We start from the raw sequence: 18,430 nt of genomic DNA, 5'->3' as shown, positions 1-18,430 counted from the left end.
TTGTAATTATACGGTACTGTTGACCAACTGAGAACTCCTATTCCTTCCAAACATTATTGACAGTCAGTTAGCAACCAACTGCACCTCGAACTCAGCAAGTTGCAGTCGTATCCCTGATCATACGGCCCTCCGATGGTGGCGATAAAAAAATGTCTTATCGTGAAAGTTGCCCATCCATGGACTAGATGCTGGACTGTACTGTGTGTGCACTGCACTGCACAGGATAGCCTTGGCTTTTTGTATTCTACTATTATTATTACTGTTATTGTTATTATATCTTATATTCTTTCCCCTACATTGCTCAATGTTAATTGCTATTTATTACTTTATCACTTATTGTTGCTGATTATCACTGGTCCATCACTATCACTCACCGTGAGCTGAGAATTATAAGGTTCTATCTCCGTTTTTGGTCAAATTTATAATCTGACCCATTACATGTTTATTAATGCCTGTGTGGTGTTATTTTTGTAAATAAGTATTATTTCACATTGTTATTAATAAAATAAAAACGTTTTATCTCACAAAACAGCTGGGATGTAAAAACTTTGATGCTCAATATCTCAGAACTACCTTAAACGGAGATAGAACCTTATAATTCTAAGCTCACGCAATGTCAAATGGTCAGTATTATTCATTATTTCATCAATTATGGGTATTGGACCATCACTGTTACTTGTCCTGGGGTGGCATTCTCGAAAGCATTTTTGCAAACCATGGTAGCAACGTCCTTCGTAAGAGCGACTCAACTCTGTCTCAATAGCGACGCTCACCACCAGTGGCGGAACAATTGCACACAGGGCCCCAGTGCAAAACACTTATCTGGCCCCCTGTATGGCCTGATAAGACCACAATTGGGCCCCCACTACCAACGCAAGAGTGCCCTGGGCCCAGGGGCAAATGCCCTGCTCGCCCTCCCTATAGCTCCGGCCCTGCTCACCACTACACACTATCTAGGTTGTCCTCAGACGAGCCTTCCATCATTGCTTCCAATCATCCCGATTCTACAGGTCATCCTCAGACGAGCCTTCCATCGTTGCTTCCAGTCATCCCGATTCTCCATACAAAAAACATACTAAATCCTCCATACTAAATCCAAGGGAATGTTGTTACGTCTTAAAAGGTAGGGTCTGAGATCTTTGAAAAAACAGTTCTACCATAGAAGACTCGATTGACAAATAAGATGAAAGTGAGGTACTGTCTCGTCTTCCTACCAGGACTTCACGCCACAGCTTACATTTCTAACATAGAAGACTCAATAGACAAAATGAAATGAAATGTATTTATTAATACACAGGGAGGCAACATTTCTCTTTGGCGCAGGTCCCCGACCTGCAGAATATAACTAGATTGCATTTCCTCACAGAAAATGCTGGAGTAATGCTTGCCCGTCTTGCATTCGTTGCCCTTCATGCATGCCTTGCCTTTCATGCATGAAATGCCATTCATGCATGTGCTGCCCTTCATGCATATGCTGCCCTTCATGCATATGCTGCCCTTCATGCATACACAGCATACAGTTAACCATCTATACATGAGCTAACTTCTGTTTGGTATGTATCATATTGGCAAAAACACATTTTCACTAATGTTAGCACCCCCCAGTGACCGTACTGCACTGAATCTGTATAGCATGGACACTGTGAGGATTCGAACCCCATTTCTACATTGTAGAAGTACTAATTACCAGTGCCTTTGCTTTTTGTGACTGTAATTGGGCAAACAAAACCATCAGGTGTAACAGTATAGTACATTGATTAAAAGTGAATTATGTTATATTGTTACACTGATGGAAAACAAACCCTTCTCCTATGAGTTAAGAAAAATACATTCACAATACATATTGGATATATACAGTTGTGAAGTTTGTTAGATTTGGGTATACAGTTTTTATACACTAGTATAAAACAGTATATATACACACATAATTGTTACGCTCAAAGGGAGAAATAACACCAAGGTGGACGGAGTCAGAGTTGTTGTACTTTACTTAGGCCAAACTCAGCAGTACAAACCAACATAATTCAAAACAGAAGCAAGCCAAACAAACAAACAAATCAAACAAATCAAAAGCCCATGAGCTTTAAAGTCCCTCAAGGGGCACGCAGCTCAGATGACCAGGAGCAGCAAGAGCGTCAAGTCTCCGGCTCGCTGTCTCTCTCTGGAATGCCAGGACAGCAGCTTTTAAGGAGCGATGGTAAATGGCGACACCTGCAACTCATCTCCCCTGATCAGCATGATGGATTCAGCGCACCTGTGAACCACAATTGAGGGGGACAAGGACAGGGAGGAAACCACGCCCCTTGGGGGCGTGACACCCTCCCCCTTCAAAAAAGGAAGCAACATCTCCTGAACAAACATTGCTCAGAAATATAAATGAAAACCAAAAGTAACCAAGCCACCAAATCCCACCCATGGTCAGCACAAAAATTTCAGACAGATTATGTAAGATGAAAAAACATACCCACGCACAAACACGCACACATTCATCCAGACAATTGCACTCACAATCATTCTGCACACTTCGGAACGTGAGAGCATCTGCCACCATGCTCGCAACACCCTTCATGTGCCAATCATCCAAATTAGAAACCTGTGCAAAGAAAGAAAACCAAATCAGGGGTGGATTTCTCGAATCCGACCAAAATTAGCCTTCGGACCAAGTAAGTACGAACGAAGTCCGACACAACAACTAACCAACAACTATGATTTCTCGAAAGCCACAAACCAACAAAGTCCGACATAGGTACGAAGTAAGTCCGATGAAATTCCAACCAAGTAAGTTCAGACGCACGATGAAGTTGTCGGAAATGCTCGGAGTGTCTCGCCTGAGCTCGGGTGCATTTGTCGCAAAGCAATGACGCTACCACAGTGCCTGTTAGTAATTACCCTACATCCCTACCAAAAGTCCATAAGCCTTTGTCAACACAATCATGTCCCCGAATTCACCCCTTCAACTGCAGTTATCAAATGCGACATTACAATCCATCATGCATTAATTTTTTTTTTACTTGTAGGCATAGGCCTAATGTTTGGATTAATATTAACCTACCACTAACTTGGAAGCACACTTGGTGGGTGAGTGGATGAGTGAATGTCGGAATATCATACACATTTGTCATGTCCTTATTGGTGGCGTGAGTTCATTCCGCGGTGAATAAAGTAGCCTTGCCTAATAACCACCCATCACATCTTTTTTTCCAGTACGGCAAGCGAAGTCATTGTCATGCTCATAGGTAACGCAACACTTTCAACAGGTCATGGCCACGCAGAGTAGACAGTTTAATGCTGCTTGAAATGATAACTGAAATTCCACACGAGAATTAATAGAACATATCAGGATGTGTATGTCGTTTCCCTGCCTGCATGTCTTTACGCGCAAGGTAGGGAAGTGCCTTTATTGCCGTTGTGCGTAAAGACGCGGAGTCAGGAATGGAAGGATGATGGATTGGTGTAGGACCTGTCAAAGTCTGTAAGCGTGACACCTTCAAAGTCGGAGGAGACCTGTCAACACAATCATGTACCCGAAATCCACCCAAGTCAAAGCAATAACCAAATGTCGGTCCACACATCACCATAGCCTATTATCGCCATCAATGACTGAACAGCAATGGTCGATGAATGGTAAGCGCGATGGTGTAATTTGGCTGCATTTCCAGTGTGTGACAACATTTTGATTCCCTCAGTACCACAGCCTACATGAAGCGCAGGTGCCAATAATTTCGGCAACTGTTCATCCAACATCCACAAATTTTAATAAAACATCTTAATAAAAGTAGTCAAATCTCACAATCATAATAAATATCACAATGACAATGTGGTAGAGCTGCGTCATTCGGCCAATAGGCCTATATTACATGCAATTGAAGGCGTAATTGAAGTAGGTCAATTAAAGCACGTGGTGTAGGTTAAGGGCCTTAAGTGGTGTCTAGAGTAGATTCACATGCAACGGCAGTGTAATTGTGGGATTGGCCAATTCACCAGTGGCCAATGGTGTGAACATATTCTTCCTTCTAATTAGAAGTCCCTCACTATATAAACACAATTGAGCTACGGGTACGATAGGCAACATGGCGAAAAAACCAACCTTCACAGCTCAAGAGCTCGACGTGCTGGTAGATGAGGTGGAGAGGAAGAGGCTGCTACTGTTCTCCAAGTTTAAGAACACCATCACCAACGCGGACAAAAAAGCAGCATGGGAGGAGGTAGCCCAGCGTGTTAATGCAGTTGGCCTGGGCTACAATCGGACAGCGGAGATGGTGCGCAACAAATGGAGAGATTACTCCAGCGTCACCAAGAGGAAGGCGGCAGCGTTGCGGAGGGAGCAGCAGCGGACGGGCGGTGGCACCCACTCGGTGGAGAGCCTTAGTCCGATAGAGGAGCGGGTCCTTGGTGTCCTCGGAGAGGAGGCACTTGCAGGTGTACGAGGCGGCCTCGACCCTCTCCTGGAACGGCTCCAGGCTACCCAACGTCAGCCATCCTCTTCATCTTCCACCTCCTCACAGCGCGCTTCCCGTCCCCCGGAGCCCCTCTCCAGTCACCTGGACCGCCCCACACCTGCAGAGGTCCTCCTGCATTCCATCGAAGATCCAGCGGACACCCCCTCCGAATCCCCGACCCGCCGAGTCCAGACCCGTCGAGTCCCCGACCCTCTCCCACCACCTGCGTCTTCGGCCCGCCTAGACCCTCTGTCTTCCCCCAGAGGTTCTCACCACCCCTCCTCCCTGTCCCAATCACCCCAATCCACCCGCACTGCATCAGCAGTGTCCCCCTACCCCAGGAGAAGGCAGTCACGGAGGTGTCGCGACCATTGCGACTGCTGTGACACACAGCTGAGGTATGAGGCGGAGAAGGTGGCCCTACTTCGGAGGATTCAGGGGGACCTAACGGCACTGAGGGAGCAGCGCCAGCGTCATCACGAGGAGGTGATGGCCTACCGGAGGAAGAAACTGGCGCTGCTCGCAGCAGCCAGTGCCAAAACGGCGGGTAAGCACCGACTTCATCATACATAACACGGTCTATAATCTAAACATGAATATGCCTAATTGAACTTGTGTTCTTACTCACAGGTCCTGATTGATGACGTCCCGTCCCTACCCTACCCCACCCTACCTTACCCCACCCTACCCTTACTTTCCTGGGTCATTTCTGGCCCCATGCCTCCCAAAATCCAACCCCTCGTCCACGCCGTGGGAGGTGGAAACAGACAGCTGTCTGGCTAACGGGGCTCTGGTGAAACAATTTCTGATTAAAGCGCATGGATCGCCATTCCAATTTTGTCGATTTCTGTCATTATGTAGCCTATTCTGGGTGTATTGCTGTGTAATTACTTCATTAATGACCAAATATATAACCAAATGATGTCTGAATGTTCGGGCCTGTTTTTGCTATTGTCTAAAGTCATGTATGACCATCGTTCTGCAAAACGCTCCTCATTCGGCAAATTTCAACACAAATTTGCGGTAACACCTATACACTGCAGGTCACCTTGTGTTATCCCACCCTTCTCCAACTGAAATTGTGTTCGTGGCTTCATACGAAAATGCAATAATGCAAGAATCGAACACCCATAAAAAAACGGTCGAAAAGCTTTCACGGTCATTTCTGTAATAGAAAATAGCTCTATTTTCCACATTCTCATTTTTGCCTGTCTCCTGTGTCTGTAAAGTTGTGACTTCTCTCTGAAACGTCATTTATATGGTAGTACTTTGTGTCATATGGTACAGTGCACTTCGGGCACGGTTTTAGTGCTGAATTAATACTCCATACGCACTGAAACGTGAACACTTAAGTGCCAAAGTGCACCATCTGAGATCCACCCAAAAATAAGTGTAGCATTCATGTTGCTGTTCGGTGTGGGGTTGTCTGGGTGGGTGGATGAGGGCGCATAGTTTGGGTGGGTCATTGTGCTTGGGTAACTTTGTTGCAACTTTATCTAGGACTTGACGGGTTTTGACCATTTTCGGCTGCTCCGTAAATCAGCACCATGGCTAGCACCAAATTGCGTCGCAGTGAAGAGACACAATGTGGGGACAATGGCATGATTTGTCACAGCCCTTGCTCATCATCTCGTCATTGATATGATATGGAGCCGTTGAGGGAGATCCATTGGTCATCGTTCGTGAGCAAATCATTACTAGCAATGAACGTGGAAGCGTTCAAGCCTAGGTAGTGATGATTAGGCTACTCCAAGTAGTAGTAGGCCTACCTCCTAACAAGTTACCACCCATTGCTAGTACACCCTAATTCACAACAGCTGGATCATTACCTAGACCCTATAAATTCCTTGATTACATGTCAGAAGGTAGGACAGAGATGGCAGCGCTGTTTATGTTCAACCGGCGTCGTAGGCGCCGCAGAAGCGAGGCGACGTATGTGAACGCTTTCATACGCGTCAATTTCGACCCCCTACACGTCCTGACGGACGAGGCCATACTGCGCAAATACCGTTTGTGTAGACCTCAGATAGAGGAGCTGGTGGAGCTGCTGACACCACACCTGCAAAGGCCCACCCGAAGGAGCTACGCGCTATCACCATCTGTGCAGCTGCTGGCTGCACTGCGCTTTTACGCTTCGGGCAGCTTCTTTGAGGTGGTAGGGGATGGTCTAGGCATGAGTCGGGCATCGATCAGCAGGTCCGTGACTGCTGTTACTGAGCTGCTGCTCAGACTGCTGCCCGAGATGGCCTTTCCGACGACGCCTGAGGAGATTGCGAGGACCAACCGCGTGTTCCACGCAGTCGCTGGGATCCCTCGGGTGATCGGAGTCGTAGATGGTACGCTCGTTCCAATTGCCAGGCCCACACAGAACGAGCACCTCTATGTGAGTAGGAAAGGCTTTCACGCCCTGAACGTGCAAGTGGTGTGCGACGGCCGGGGTGTCTTCACTGACATCGTGGCAAAGTGGCCGGGCGGCACCCACGATGCCTTTATGTGGGCCAACTCTGGGCTGTGTCAGGTGGCAGAGGGTGGTGGCTTTGGGGGTTGCTGGCTTCTCGGAGACAGTGGCTACCCATTGCGCCCCTTCCTGCTCACCCCTCACCAGCAGCCGAACACAGACGCAGAGGCACGTTTTAACAGGGCGCAGAGTACAACCCGTGCCATTGTGGAGCGATCCATAGGGGTATGGAAACAGCGGTTCCGTTGCGTCAGCAAGACAGCGGGTGGCGTTCAGCTAAACCCAACAAAGTGCTGTTCTGTGGTTGTCGTAACTGCGCTGTTGCACAACATGGCGCTCAGGGCCAATGTCCCACTTCCAGAAGGTGAGGAGATGGCCTTGGATCCGGATCTCCCAGATCCGCCTAACCAAGATGCCAATCCTCAAGGCCTGGAGGTGAGGGCTCGTTTGGTGCGCCACATGTTTGGGCCCTGATGCGTCCCCCCTCTCCCCCTCCCTTTCCCCTTCCCTTCCCCTTTTGCTTTGTTTGAGTTGTCCCTTTTTCCCGTTGTTATTTTAGTTTGTTGTTTTGCTTTTATTTCTTTTTTTAAAACATTGTTTTTACAGTTGCACAAGCACAAACGCATACACTTCCCCCACATACACATTATTTGGTTACCCTGCTGATGTTGCTGAGGAGAAGGTAGAGATGGGGTCCGTGCCTTTGTCTTATTTAAGAAGTTTCGCTCGGTGCGTAATTCCAAACAAAAGTGCACTGTGAAGAAAAAGGAGTCGCACACAGGGGCTTGATGCTGTTCAGTGAAACTGTATTAAACGCTTAACATAAAGAGACGCCAAAACAAAAAGTGGGAAGCAAACGTTACGGGTCTAGCCCATCATCCCAAAATCAGATTTTGTGAACACTGATGACAGCATCAATATCCTATGTTGGTGAGGAGGAAAATTGTGCACATTCCAGTTCACCATTTCTTTCCAGTGACACGCCATTGACCTTTCAATCCCCTTACGAACGTGAACTTTACTCTGTCGTGACAAAGACAAAAAAACAAATCAAATGACTTCAAGCGCGGTCCTCTCATTGGCAAAACCTAGTGAAATTTCCAAACATCTTCATTGACCATGCGTTTGCATCTACGCATGCTACTGAAATGTGTACGCATCTCGAAAAGCATATCGAAAGATGTGCACACATGGAAAAGCAGTTATACTGTAACATTTGGGCAATGTGGTAATGAATAACCCATAACATCCATACATCCACGTCTCTCTCTCTCTCTCTCTCTCTCTCTCTCTCTCTCTCTCTCTCTCTGTGTGTGCGCAAAGAGACCGTATCCACGCATGCTGTGTTATGTGTGCGCGTGTGGACCCGTGCCTCGCTGCCGCGCACGCAGTCACGTTAAGGCCAATTAACTGCTTTTCACCTGAATATTACAAACACAGAGAATGGTGTCCCAATTTACACAAAGAAAGACAGGAGGACACAATGCGCTGTGTTGTTGTCTGGTTTCCCTGACTAAACTGCTGATTGAGCCTCCGTGCGCCATGAGAATTAATAAAACATATCAGGATGTTAATGTAATTTCCCAGTCGGCACGTCTTTACGCGCGCAACGTAAGCTAAGGTGGAACTGCCATTATTGCCGTTTTACATAAAGCCGCACAGGAAGGGATGAAATTGGATGGATGAAGTAGTAGTCCTATGGAAGGGGTGGTCGATGTCTGTAAACATGGCACATTCAAAGTCCTACGTCGGAAAACACCTGTCAACACAATAATATCCCCAAAACCCACCCCATTGAAGGTGGTGAAAGGTAAGCGCGAATTAATCACGGCTGCGTTTAGTGTCTGTGACAAGATTTCGATTCCCTCAGTAAGATACATAAAGCGCAGGTGCCTATTCCTCTGCGATGTTTATCCACCCTCTCTGTACGTAAAGTGGCCGATATATGCGTGCTGTTGTGCGCGCGTGTGGAGCTGTGGCATCCGAGAGTCTTTGCCTCGCGGCCACGCACGTAGTCACCAAGTAGCCTAACTGACTGCTTTTCACCTGCATTTTACAAAGACACAAAACGATGGCCCAATTTACACACAGAGAGAAAGGACGCGCTGTGTTGTTTTCTGATCCTCCTGACTGTACTACTGACGGACACTTCGTGCGCCATGGGCCATGGCGCTATTTGGACTGTGCGCTCACTGCCGGAACAACATTTGTTTTAACAGTAGCCTATTGGCCGGCTGCTTGTGACAGGCTTGTATTACAATAGTAGAAGTGAAAAGAAACAAAGAATATTATGAACACTATGAAATAAGAACTAACGGGAAGAAGTGTCCAGTTCTTGCCATTACGCTTGCCTTTCCGAGTGTCTTTCCATTACGCACTGTTCCAACAGGCTATGCAGTTGCATACTGTCCATTTTTTAACTGGTTGTAGCCTACGATGTAGTTTGGAGTTCTTGTAGACTAAGGCATAGCCTACAATGCAAGGAAAACGAGAAGGATCACCGCACATTGGTGGCCTTTTAGAATAAAGCCTTTTTTTTTTTTACATGTAGGCCTAGCCTATTTCCATGTATCATATGCTTATCCTATTGGGCTTTAATCAAAATATAGGCTACTGATTTTTCCTACATGTGTGGAGATAGGTCAGTGGTTAAATATTCTGTAGGCTATTCAGACGAGATGCTGCTTTTGGTGTGGTTTCAATTCCCGATGGTAGGCTAATCAAACAAGGTCATTTTATTGGAGCCGCTTTAGGCGTAATTGATCGGTGGCCGTGAAACACGATTGTGGAACATGGAATTTCCTACTATATTTGGACAATATTTCCCCCCCATGTTTGAACACTGTTGGTGTGATTTTTTTTCCGCCCTGTTCGTAACATGAGTAGACATTTTGTTTAGTATGGGTCCGGGGCTTGTGCACTTGGTGGCAGTAATCGATCGATGTTGCTTGAACTCCGCCTGAACCCGCCCCAAACCCACGAGCAAGAGTGACGTGCTTCCCAAAACAAAGGTGAACTAGCTAACCATGCTATTCGTTCCAATTCCGACAGTAGTACTAACGAACAGCCCCTACTTCGTTTTGCAGGAACACCTGCGTCGTTCGCACCAACATCGGACGAACGACTAACTACATTACTTGTAAACATTGGGACTTTGTAAGTCCGAACGAAGTGTTCCAGAAACAATTTTGTCGCAGCTGGGTCGTTAGTTGCTAAGTTAGTTAGCAACGAAGGTTTCGAGAATCTTAGCCCAGAGTAGCCAAAAACAAACACATTGGGCCCCACCTTGATGTCTTGTCCAAATCTCGTGTAGATGGAAACAAGTGTTCAACTGGCTCAGAATTATTACAACGAGCCTGCAAATTGAATGTGTCCATGGTTTTGGTTAGTCCACCCGATGCTGCCACCATCGGCCGGCCAACTTTCAAAGCAGACGTCCTGTCCCTACCCCTCAAACGGCGGTCTGAGAGTAAACGACCAGCTGCAGATATTCTTTTTGATAACCCCAACTCGGATGTCCCAACATTCACGGAATACGACTGATTGCTTGCGGTGCAATCAGAAATTGTGGGAGCCCAAACCTTTTCTCCAGCTAGATCATTTCCCAGAATTACAGAAATATCATGGACAGGTAAAGTGGGCAGAACGGCCAGGTCCACTTGGCCCTGCACAAGCTCACACTCAAGGCGCACTTTATGCAGTAGCACAGACTGAGTTGTGAGACCGATACCACGAACCGACAAAGATTTGCCAGTGGAGGTGTTAGAGGAAAAGGGCAGTACAGCAGAACGGATGAAAGACACACTTGCGCCGGTATCACGCAAAATTTTTACAGGGATCTTGACATCACTATCAGGAAGTGACACAAATCCCCCAGAGACAAACGAGCTAAACTTCTCATCTCCCTCCACTGCACATAGAGAGACAGCTGTAGGCACAACTGTATGGGTCAGTGTGACCGGGGTCGCAGGCACATCGGCAGCCTGGACCGACGGTTCAGAGGGCTGAATTTTAGCTTTAACTTTTAACAACGGGCATTCCGATTTCCAGTGTCCTTGCTGCTTGCAATAATTGCATACAAGCGCACATGTAGGTGGGGACTGTGGGTGATCCAGAGTAGGACTAGGTATTGAAGATGAATATGTGGGTGAAACATACTTAGACCATGAACGAACCCCATCGCCCCTCACACCCACCCCACAAGAGCGATGGATAACTTCCCACGTGTCAGCCAGTGCAGCAGCCTCAGAAGCAGTCTTAACACTACGCCCCATAATAAAAACGGCGACCTGTTCAGGGAGCGTTTGTTTAAACTGTTCCAGCATGACCAGTTCAACCAATTGCTCAGCAGACTCAATATCAGCGGACCGACGCCATCGACCAAATTGCAACGACAATTCTTGCACAAACTCAACATTAGACTGACCATACCTTCTACGCATGGAGCGGAACAGGTGACGGTACCTTTCTGGAACGAGCTCATAGGCCTTTAGGACTGCAGATTTTAACTTTTCATAGTTCTGGCGGTCGGCTTTAGACAGAGCCGAATAAGCACGCTGTGCCCGACCTGTCAGAACACTTTGGAGCAGCAAAGTCCTCTCCAAATCAGACCAAGCATAGGCATCGGCAATGTTCTCAAAAAGCTGAAAAAACGCCTCAACATCGGACTCATTAAATGGCGGCACAAGACGCAAATTTCTTGCTACATTCAATTTTGAGGCCGGGGAGGTTTTGCCTCCAGAAGGGTTGGGTTGCCCAGATAACTTCCCTTCCCTTATCAGGTTTAAGCGTTGCGATTCAACATCCAGGCGCATTTTTTCCACTTGTTGCTTGCGATTCTCCATCTCCGCAATTAAATTTAACCGCTCAAGCTCCACCTCACGCTGAAGAGCTAATAGAAATTTGCTCTCCTCAAATGACCAACGAGAAGTTAATAGTGGCAAGTCAGCAGACCCCTTCGTAACAGGCAACACCTGTGAAATCAAGCCGGCGATTATTGCTTGTTTAATGGCTTCCTTCGACTCCCTCTGAAGCATGGTGATGGTAATACGAAAATATTCAGCCACTACCAACAAATCCTCATTAGTCATTATGTTTAACAACTCCAAGGATGGAGCCTGCACAAAGTTTGTAACAATCTGGGTAACCATGATGTAATGTTAAATGAACCAAATTAGATACTCTGGCCAATATTTTAGGCCTAAAGAACAGAAAGCGTAGCACCAGAAAACAGCAGCACTTCTCCAATGCCCCACTAAATCCCAGCCCCCCAATGTGTAGACCCTAGTCTTCAGACGGGCTAAGTCCGGGGATTTTAAGCACAAAGCCCGTACGTGTGAATGAACTGCCAATCGTCAACAGCCCAACAAACGTCGGATATGCCCCCGAGACAACTGCTACCAAGCCCGTACCGTCACAAAAACAAAAAAAATGTACACCCGAGGATGCACACTAAGCCTAACAAAGGGCATGGAAAGTAAATGGGAGTAAACAGTGCTACGCAGTTCAATAATGAATCAATTAAACTACCAAATGGTCATATAACATCACATCACACCAAAAGTTAATCTGACCGAGTAACATTTTGTCCTTGCCAAATCAAATTTAGTCAAAAAACCCCTGTATTTGCCCACTGAATTTTAGCCTATCTCAGAACTGAACTCCGCCCGCCATCAAGCACGGATACGCACTTGCCAAAATATGAACACATTTCCAAAAGAAAATCTATGGTTTGACGAGCCCCCATGTGTTACGCTCAAAGGGAGAAATAACACCAAGGAGGACGGAGTCAGAGTTGTTGTACTTTACTTAGGCCAAACTCAGCAGTACAAACCAACATAATTCAAAACAGAAGCAAGCCAAACAAACAAACAAATCAAACAAATCAAAAGCCCATGAGCTTTAAAGTCCCTCAAGGGGCACGCAGCTCAGATGACCAGGAGCAACAAGAGCGTCAAGTCTCCGGCTCGCTGTCTCTCTCTGGAATGCCAGGACAGCAGCTTTTAAGGAGCGATGGTAAATGGCGACACCTGCAACCAGACATGTGGACTCGAGTCTAGTGACTTTGACTCGAGTCAGACTAGAGTCAGGGGGTGTGAAGACTTGCGACTTGAAATTTCAAGATTAGAAACGACTTGCGACTTGACTCGACTTGCGCGCCAGCTGACTCGAGACTAGACTCGACTTGACAGTTTTGGCTTGCGATGACTTGCCGTGACTTGGTGAGTGTGTGGTCTACAGCCCGCCTACATTCTCTGTTTGAATCACGCCATTGTCCCAAACTCTGACTGCGCAATCCCCTACAACTGTCACTCAAGCACTTCAACTATTTAAAAAGCCAAAGGGAATAGTTCAGACTACGTGTCAAGTAGGCTTGACCCCGGGAGACAATTTTGGCAATTCCTCAGCGCTATGATTCCCCGAGTGATTGCGTTTGGGTTCCTAAACTACAGAAACGACCGTGGAAAACGCACTGCAGATTGCCGAGAGTGTGGAGCACCTATTTCGGATGCCCAGTCAACAACATCGAACTTCGTCCGACACCTGAGAATTCATAAGGACAAGTAAGTAAAGCTTGACAGTTTCAAGCTTGTTGGGTAACACCCTTAGTCTCTTTCCGGTCTGTTGTTTTGGTCAACCGTAATGATAGCCTATCAGTCACTAGTAAAATTAAGGCTTAGGGCAGTGTTTCTCAACCTTTTTTTAGGCTAGGCACCCTTTCAATGAATGAAAAATTTCAAGGCACCCCAAACCAACAAGCCGTAACATGGCATCGCATCCGATACCACAAAAGCTTAGAAAAGTAACACATTTGGAGACGTCACACAACCTACATTCAAAGTTGCAGCTGACTGGGGCGACCTATATTTACTTTATTGTGCGTAAATGGCAGATGAAAGATTCCACTGACTATCATTAACTTATCAATTTAGACAAATATGTATCATATTACATCATTTATTTATCAGCCACGTTTCCGCGGCACCCCTGAGGGGGGCCCGCGGCACACCAGGGTGCCCCGGCACCCCTGTTGAGAAACACTGGCTTAGGCTATATTGTTGGTTAAGTGTTCTGCCGTAGGATGCAACTTCACTTCCAGTAGCCTACCAATTTGATGACAAGCGTGATGATTTTTTTTTTTTAATGTAGACTAGTTCTACCTGTTGATCATGCTCCGAAAGCAGAGGTCAAGTTTTTCTGCCAACTTTCATCCTTTGCGTTGTTCCTTTTCCCAAAGTGCACAAAGACATTAAGTAGACATAGGCCTACCAATAAAGACATACCAATAATCCTCCGTTTCGATTCAAATGCCCAATCGACATTTTAGTTAAATGACGGTAAACATTGGGTGTGCGTAAAACGCAATTCACCAAAGTTACTTCCAGCTCCCCCTTCACTCACAACCAGCTAATGACATGGGTACCAGACAGCAACAACTCAAAAACACGAAGCAACACAATGCAAAATCCTGTTCAACCACGCACACGTCCCTGCTACCGTATTAAAATCGCCTTACCTTAGAACTTTATCTTGACCCCGGAGCATCTCGTAATCTATCTCCTAATCCACATTTTTGACGTTGGTCCAGCCAGTGCTTAATCATGTCATATGTTAGCATTGCTTTTCTCCTCGACGTCAAAGCTCAAATCTGTCCGAGTTGTCCAACATATTAAATACAATCCTTTCAGTTAATCCGTGTCTTCAGTAGATACCAGTTTTGACATTTGACGCTTAGTTGTATTGCAGCTGGGCTTCTTTTCGAAACTTTGAGGCATGGCGTTTAAACTATCAAATGGGCTGCTGTATTTAGGTGCACCATCATTCGAGTCCGCCCGTGTCGCCAACATGTAAAGTTGTGCAGACTTAAACGTGATGACTGATGAGCTGAACGCCATTTCAGTTGGAATTTCTGTCTATCTTTATTGCACTTTGGGCAAATTTAGGCATGACCGCTCGCATGTTTCACTCGACTGCTCAGGACGCGTGTGAGATTACATCAGACGCTGAAATCAAATAATTGTTTATGATTGGCTGAATCATACACAGTCCATGTCATAATAAGAGCCTCACAGAATCTGCACTTCTGTTACTACTGGTAGCCTTTTTCAGAGTTTAATAAATGCATTGTTTATTATCTCTTAACTGAGTCGGAGCATGTTTGTTTATATTTCATGAACTCAAGACACTGAATGTGATTTAAAAAAAAGAATCTTTATTGAACTTTATTGACAATGAACATGGGAATGAATGTTAAACAGAAAACAATAACTAATTCACTTCTTTTCTTGATTTAGATTTGCAGAATATCTGAAGACCAAAAGCATCCCGAGTGAGGCAGACCAGCCATCCATTACTGGATTTTTCTCGGTCAAAGATGCACAATACAATTCCACCCACCCACAGCAAAAAGCAATCACAAATGCAATAATGTCTGATTTGGTCATTGGTTGCAACCTACCCCTTTCAGTTGTGGAAAACGGTCATTTCCGCAAGTTTTTATCTGTGGTTGACCATAAATATAAGCCCATTTCCCGGCGAACCCTGACCAACAACGTGGCTGCCCTGGCTGCTGAATGCCAAAATAGGCTAAAGGAGCAACTGAAGAAAGTTGACCACCTGTCTGTAACAATTGACATTTGGTCATACAGGGTCATGAGGGGGTTCCTGGGTGTCACAGTCCATTACATCTATCAGGAGCAGCAGGACGTACACCTCAGGTCCAGTCTGCTGTCATGCGGCCGATTTAAAGGACATCACACTGCTGAACGCATATGTGAACAGTTCGAAAGCATTTGCCAAGAATACAATATAAAACACAAGCTTGACTTCATTATCTCCGACAACGCTGCCAATATGAAGAAGGCCTTCACTGTGTGCTTCCCCACCGAGGATGAAGACAGGGAGGATGATGAGGATGTGGACGATCCGGAGCTGTGGCAGGACCTTTCCACGCAAGAAATGGAGGAAGTGAACACCACACTGGCTAAACAAACACGGCTCCAATGTTTTGCGCACTCTCTCCAGCTTGTGGTCAGTGATGGCTTGAAGGAGACCAGAGCCCTTGTACCAACACTGGCCAAGCTCACCAAACTGAGTTCACTCCTGCACACCAGCACAACATTTAAAGATCTCTTTGAGGCTGCATTTGGTGAAAGGGGTATCCCAGCAGCAGTGGGTACCAGATGGAACTCTCGTCTGAGACAGGTGTAGTAGAATTTTCAGATTATATATTATATGTATATACTATATATTGTATGTGTGTCTAGGTATGTATGTGGATATACATGTTTACTCTCAGTCTGTTTAAATTTACTGTAACACCAGGATCTGTAAGGCTGAGAGCTGGGTGAGAATGGGCTAATTAGCATATGTAAAGAATCTGCCTCTGACATGGCCAGAGTTGGCAGGGGGGGCAGGGCCAATATAATCCAAGCTGAGAATGCAGATTTCATCTGACTATGTGCCAGTCTAAATCTTTAATTTCCCCACACAGGTATGCGCCCTCCTCCAGTGCGATGCCCAAAAGCTGACTAATGTGCTCCAACAGGCCGGACACAGCGAACTCCTGATGTCGCAAAGGGAGTGGACTTTTCTGAAGGAGCTATCCAACATCCTGGCACCATTCCAAGAAGCCACTAACCTGACTCAGGGGGAGAATGTTGTTACTATCAGTTTCGTTGTCCCGTCTGTCCTTGCCCTAAACCACCACCTGGAGCCCCTCAAAGACGCGGGACATCTGAAGGGCCTCGCTAGGGCACTGCAATCCTCGTTGAGGAGAAGATTTAGAGGAATCTTCCTCAATGTGCAGATGGAGACAGGAGATGGAGATGGAGTTCCAGCACCATTCTCAGATGCCGTTTATCTCAAAGCTGCAGCTCTGGATCCGGCCTTCTCTTTGCAGTGGGTGCAGCCCCATTTGATGGTCCCTGAGTCTGTGAAGGAGGAAGTGGCAGAAAAGGTTAAAGGTAAAGTATTGGTACCAAATCTATTAATAAATTTTAAAAAAACTGTGTAATGAATTGCAGCACTAAAGCCATTCAACAATCCAATACTTCACATTACCCATATTGGCCCAAATATAAGACAACCAGCCTGGTCCCATCTGTCCTGCTTTGCACAGAGGCGTCAAAAGTAAAATAGCCTACTTATTACAAAAAAACCTTATTTTTGGGCCAATACGGTGTTTTTCAGACCTTATTCTGAAGGATGCCATGGCTTACCAGGCTCAACCAGCTGAAGATGACGCTCCGGAAGTCCCTTCCAGCAACCGTGAGGAGGGTTTGTTCTCAGCATACAGGAAACTCCCAAAGAAGAGCTCCATGGACAACCCCTCCACACAGCTAAGTATTTACTTAGACAAATGTGAAGGACAAAATGCCCTTCACTTCTGGGCAGTGAACAAAAACGCCTTTCCAGCTTTGTTCCCTGTGGCCATGAGAGTGTTGGCTATACCAGCGTCCAGTGCTCCGGTTGAGCGCGTGTTCAGCCATGGTGGCATTATATTGCGCCCTCACAGGGCCAAAATGTCTGACTCGCTGTTGTCCCGATTAATTTTTTGCAAATGCAACTCTGCATGACCTTTGACCTCTCTCTCTCTCCCTCTCTAGGTAGATGCCCACCTGAACTTTCCAGGCAATGGGATTTTTAGGCAAAATGATGTGGTTTTATTTTATGTATACATTTTTATTTTTTATTTTTTTTAACAAATGGAACTGGCTGGTGCATTGTGCCAATGTGCAATTATGACTCTGTTTAGTATGTAGCCTAATGGCTGTAGATAGTCCAATTCTACAATGACACCATCACTTCAGTAGTGAGTAGATCTATTTCACATGTGTACTGTGCAATCACCATGGGCTAGGAGTCAAACAGCTTCTCAGTAGGCCTATTAGCAGTATTTGTGTTTCTTTACGTATTTTTTCTTCTTCTTTCCATTTAATTTCCTTGTCTTGTTTTAACAGTCAGTGTTGTGTGGTTATTTCAAGTGTATGCTCATTGTAGTATTGTATCTTATCTTATTTATTGTAACTTATCTTAAACTATTGCCTCATTTGCACATTACATTTGCCATTTACACAATGCCATTATTTGCACAGCCTTATGCTTGATTTTAAAAAAAGGAAATGTAAAAAATGTTACAGCTGTTTCTCTTCATCGCCTGCAAATTGTTTGGGAAACTTAGATTAATGCACACTGACAGGGCTGTCTCACCTTCAACTGAGACTGGCATGTGAAAAATTTAATCTGTGTAACAACACTCTGTTACATCCTAGTCATAACTATTGTATCTCGTATAGGGTGGCTCGCTACTATCCCATGTTCCACTGTGTGTTATGTGTTTCGTTTGCTGTGATACTGTGTGTAATATTTGTGGTGATTAATTACTAAAGGATGCATTACTAGCATGTTTCTCACATTTTCTTGGTGATAAGAATAGCCACCCTTAGCGTTATGATGCTAGAGTCTGGATACAACCTTGACTAGTTATGACCTGTCTTCTGCAGTTGACCCAGCACCTATACAGATGAGCCTA

General features: G+C 45.8%; 2 protein-coding genes across 2 annotated transcripts; both read left to right on the top strand.

Annotated features, from left to right (window-relative positions):
* The first annotated feature begins 4,070 nt into the window (after window positions 1-4,070).
* On the top strand, window positions 4,071-5,080 carry LOC134445167 (myb-related transcription factor, partner of profilin-like). The gene is made up of 2 exons (XM_063194251.1): window positions 4,071-4,986; window positions 5,070-5,080. Exons 1-2 carry the CDS (start codon window positions 4,071-4,073, stop codon window positions 5,078-5,080), a joined length of 927 nt encoding a protein of 308 aa, XP_063050321.1.
* Window positions 5,081-6,315: 1,235 nt separating this feature from the next.
* LOC134445166 (putative nuclease HARBI1) lies at window positions 6,316-7,371 on the top strand. The gene has a single exon (XM_063194250.1). The coding sequence runs from the start codon at window positions 6,316-6,318 to the stop codon at window positions 7,369-7,371; it is 1,056 nt and encodes a 351-aa protein (XP_063050320.1).
* Window positions 7,372-18,430: the final 11,059 nt, after the last annotated feature.

Source organism: Engraulis encrasicolus, chromosome 3, assembly GCF_034702125.1.
Source record: "Engraulis encrasicolus isolate BLACKSEA-1 chromosome 3, IST_EnEncr_1.0, whole genome shotgun sequence".
NCBI lineage: Eukaryota > Metazoa > Chordata > Actinopteri > Clupeiformes > Engraulidae > Engraulis > Engraulis encrasicolus.
The sequence above is the reverse complement of the archived record's forward strand: the minus strand, read 5'-3'. Positions and strand labels throughout refer to the sequence as shown.